This window comes from Lactuca serriola, chromosome 6, assembly GCF_051521515.1.
Source record: "Lactuca serriola cultivar US96UC23 chromosome 6, Lser_US96UC23_V15, whole genome shotgun sequence".
Classification (NCBI taxonomy): domain Eukaryota; kingdom Viridiplantae; phylum Streptophyta; class Magnoliopsida; order Asterales; family Asteraceae; genus Lactuca; species Lactuca serriola.
Genome location: NC_136413.1, coordinates 20841631 through 20846554, shown reverse-complemented (window position 1 = coordinate 20846554; position 4924 = coordinate 20841631). Strand labels below are relative to the sequence as shown.

Sequence of the window (4924 nt, the reverse complement as noted above, 5' to 3'; positions counted from 1 at the left end):
TACATTGTACGTACTCGGCCTAAGTCTCGTACACTGAGCGTAGGGATGGAGTAAGTTGGGTCTACTCAGCCTGCCTTTGGCATTGACTTTCTTTGACTTCTGTTGACTGTTGAATTTTTGACCATGTTTGACTTTGGGTCAAACAAGAGGTTTATGGATGGTTGAATAACATTTTACCTGGTTTTGGTATATAGTAGATTCATGGGAGCAAGCAGTATAATCATATATGATTAAGTAGTATAGTATATGACTAGCCATATACGACAATGTACAAACACATATAATTTATCATATGTATTGATACATTAATACATTGAAACGTATAAATAATGATATATTAAACTGTATAATCATATACGCTTATACATCCTAATATATGATTAGTTATATATGACAATGTATAAATACATATGATTAATCATTTATGATTAAACAATATAAAATATGATTACTTATATATTACAACATATAATCATTTATAATTATACTGTGTAATATATGATTAGTCATATATGATAATGTACAAACACAAATGATTTATAATATGTGTTCATACAATGAAATATATAATTAATGATATATTAAACTATATAATCATATATGATTATAATGAAAGGTCTAGTATGCTCAAGAGTCATTTTAAACTGATATTACTAAATAACATATGATACTAATGGATCACACTAACCACAACTTGATACAACTGATTATTTATTAGAAATTGATTTTAATAAATATTCAATAAAACTCTTATAATTAAAATGGGAATTATTTATTTCTAGGAAATAATTAATTTTCATTATCAAGTAATATAATATATCATATAGTATGATTTATTAAGTCATGTACAACATTTTGGACCATAACGACTTTTTGTCTTTTACCAAAATGTTAATGTTTATATTTTATAAAAGAGTTTATAAAATTTACCATGTTTGACTTCTTTTTCACATTCAAAACCGTGAGCATGCTTACAAGCATGCTAGTGATGGGTTTTTTATTATTTAAAGGAAAAAAAATCATGCTTTAAAAGCATGCATGGACATTATTATGACATGGAGACAAGTTTGTCTAAAGTTGAAGGAACTAATGGTTAATAACTTCTCTTTATGCATATAAATAAGAGGGATTGCACTTGGCTTCTTTGCTCATTCTCTTGCTTTGTAGCAAGTGGCCAAAAGTTCCTCTTCTTCTCTCATTCTCTCTAGTTTTGCTTTGAAGACTTGGAGATTACTTGCTTTCACTTGACCTATTTAAGTTCATATTGGTTATGAACTTAAAGCTTAAGGGTTTAAGAGTTTATGGACTAGCATATACATCAAGTTGAGTCATTTTTTGTGTCTCAAAGGTTCCACATTCTTCATCAACTTACAAGCCTCCTAAGAGGACCCAAAGTACTACAAAGGTTGTTATTTCTTAATCCTTTTATGGTTGGTGTTTTAATATTTCTATAACTTGCAAGAAGATCCTTCGTGGGTATAAAATGTTTATGTTATTTTAAAATTTTAAGTCATCTGTTGCCATATTTTTCTAGTTTATGAAACTATTTTTAAACCAAAACCCAACATATACATCCTAATATACGATTACTCATATACGACAATGTATAAATACATATGAATAATCATTTATGATTAAGTAGTATAAAATATTATTACTTATATATTACAATGTATAATCATATATGATTCTACAGTATAATATATAATTAGTCATATGTGACAATGTACAAACACATATGATTTATCATATGTGTTCATACATTGAAGTATACATTTAATGATATATTAAACACTATAATCATATGTGATTATACATCCTAATATATGATTAGTCATATATGATAATGTATAAACACATATGATTTATAAATAATAATATATTGCAATGTATAAATACTAATCATATATGATTATTAAGCATGAAACTTTATAATAACATAATTATTATTACATTTTTTGTCAGCTGAAAGTTCCACTTCAACAAATGAATTATATTGCAGTAACATAAATGAAGAATCTTATTATAAACAAGATGTCCCTCCAAAATTTGTACTAGTTGTAAACAACATTTTAAAATTACTAAATTTGGCAGTAAAAAACTTTATTGATTATGCAGAAATGGCAGGTTTTCATACAAGACTGAGTAGCCAATCAAAATACAATATCCAAATAATATAGATGAAATATGGTATACTCAATAGGGTGGAAAGGATAAAGTAAAACCTTATGATACGTTGGTTACAAGTTCTGTTAAGAGGAAACCGTTCAAACAAGATAATTATTGAGTGTACAGCAAAAATAATATTTGAAAATGTTTATGGAACAACAAATTACAAAGCTAAGGAATTCTTTGAATTGCACAACCACGCACTGTAAAGTATTGAGGATAGATCTTATATGAAAAAGGAAAGAAAGATGTCATATTCTGAAAAAGAGTTTGTGCTACACGCATCAACAGCTAAAATAGGGCCAACGATGGCTCATAAAATGCGACTAGTTTTGAAAGGTGGATATGAAAATGTATGGGCTAAGGTAACAGACTACAAAAACTTGAGGAGATGAATAAACATAATCTTATTCTATAAGGATGCTTATATAATGATAAACAAAATGAATGATCTTAGAGATATATTTTATCCAAACTATTCATTTGAGTTCCTACATGATGGATATTAGTTGGATGCTATGTTTTGTGCACATGAAAAAGAAAATATATTTTATGCAGAGTTTGGAGAAGTTACATCTTTTTATGCAACTTTTAGAACAAACAAGTAAGTTAACATATATACTTTAAAATTTTATTCATTTATGATTAAAATAAAACAATTACAAAATTAAATTTAAACATACTGTTAATCAAATATGACTATACTAAAAAACACATTTTCTTTATATAAATATAAAATTGTATTTGTTCCATTCACAACAATTGACCACCATAAGAAAACCGTTACCATTGGCACTGGTTTTTTGTGTAAAGAGACAATTAAGTCCTATGAATGACTACTTAAAGCCTTTCTTAGAGATCATGAACAGAAAGCACAAAAAATTGTTCTAACTAATCAAGGTCCCACAATAAAATAAGATGTGCAATCTGTCTTACCAAATTCAAGACACGGACTATGTATGTGGCGTATAATGAAAAAACTTCAAGAAAACGTATAATAAAATAATATATTACACAATTTAATAATATATGATTAAGTATTCTAATAATATGAATTATCAAATATCATACTCTATAATCATATATGATTAGTCATATATGTTTGTACATTATAATAAATGAATAATCATATATTAGAATAGATAATCATAAATGATTATTCATATATGATATATCCAAATAAATGAATAATCATATATTATAATAAATAGTCATATATGATTATTCATATATGATATATCCAAATAAGTATATAATTAGTAATATAGTACTATTTATTTATATATTAATGTACATAAAAAAATAATATAAGTAACATTGTTAATTAACTCATAGGTTACTAAGGATTTATTTAAAAACAAGGACTTCAAGAAAATATTGAACAAGCTTCTTATAAACATGCATATCAAACCTGGTGAATTTGAGAAGAAATGGGAGTTGATTATTATTGAATTCAATCTGGAAGATAAAATATGGTTCAATGATTTGTTTGGATTACATGGCAAATGGATACCTGCATACTTCAATGACACTAGAATCTATGGTTTAATGTAAACCACTTCAAGATCAGAAAACATGAATTCCTTCTTCAACACTTACTCGCAATCTAGAAATTTACTTTTACATTTCATGTTGAATTATGACATTGTGATTAAAAAAAAAAGAAATACCCAAAATGAGCTTGATCATGAAACAAAAAAGGCGGTATATAAATCTGTTTCACCTCGACTGATAGAAAAATATGCTACAAAAGTTTACATGAGTACATTAATTTATGAAGTCCAGAAAGAGATCTACAAAGGTGCTTGATACTGTCATTACAAACATGTTGGAACACAGAATAGATGGGAATTATACAAAGTGGAACAACTAGACAAAAACAACGGTTTCAAAAGAGAAAACTCGAGGTAATTTCATATTATTTTAAACTTTGATGGATCGCAACGTAATCAAATATATATAATCATTTTTTATTAAATTTTAAAAACTTAATGTCTTAATTTTATTTTGAGTAGGTGGAAATAAAACTTCCAAAAAAAGATGTAAAATGCAGTTGTCAACACTTCATCTGCATTTGGACTTTGTGTAGACACATATTCAACATAATTATGAAACATGGAATTAAAGAGATACATGAATATTACATTGAGAATAGTTGGAGAAAGGATGTGATATCAAGGCACTATTATTTTGGTAGGCATGTATACGTATTAGAAGACAGTGAAATTAACAGATCTGTCAATCTAACATATTACAACTTTAAATCTTGTTTGGACTTCTTAAGAAAAAATAAACACAAAATGGATTCTTTTGTTTCTATTCCAAAAGACATTCCGAAGGGGTATGAGAATGATCCTATAAATGAAGTGCCAAAAAATAGGACAGATGTTGAAGAAGTAGGATGGCTTATGGGCGTTTCTATTCCAAAAGACATTCTAAAAAATGTTCCAAATGTTCAAAGTAATAAAGGAAGTGGAAAGAATAACAGAATTCAAAGTGCAGCTGAAAAATCATACAAAAGTCAAACAAGCAATCAATAATATGCTCAGGATGTGGAAAAAGGGCTCCTCATAACTTGCGTACATGCCATATTAAACTTGCAACAGAACAATCAACAAAAGCTTCATAGATAATTACTACATTAATCAATAATGAATAACCCATTAATTTTTTTTCTAAATAATATACTTTTTGTTTGATGCATTTTACTATTTTGACAATACATAATGTATTATTGATTTTGTTTACGAATTTC

At 26.9% G+C, this 4924-nt stretch overlaps 1 protein-coding gene across 1 annotated transcript; it reads left to right on the top strand.

Moving 5' to 3' along the window:
* Window positions 1–2477: 2477 nt before the first annotated feature.
* Window positions 2478–4709, top strand: LOC145059555 (uncharacterized). The gene is made up of 5 exons (XM_079007393.1): window positions 2478–2534; window positions 3505–3719; window positions 3834–3921; window positions 4014–4076; window positions 4185–4709. Exons 1-5 carry the CDS (start codon window positions 2478–2480, stop codon window positions 4707–4709), a joined length of 948 nt encoding a protein of 315 aa, XP_078863519.1.
* Window positions 4710–4924: the final 215 nt, after the last annotated feature.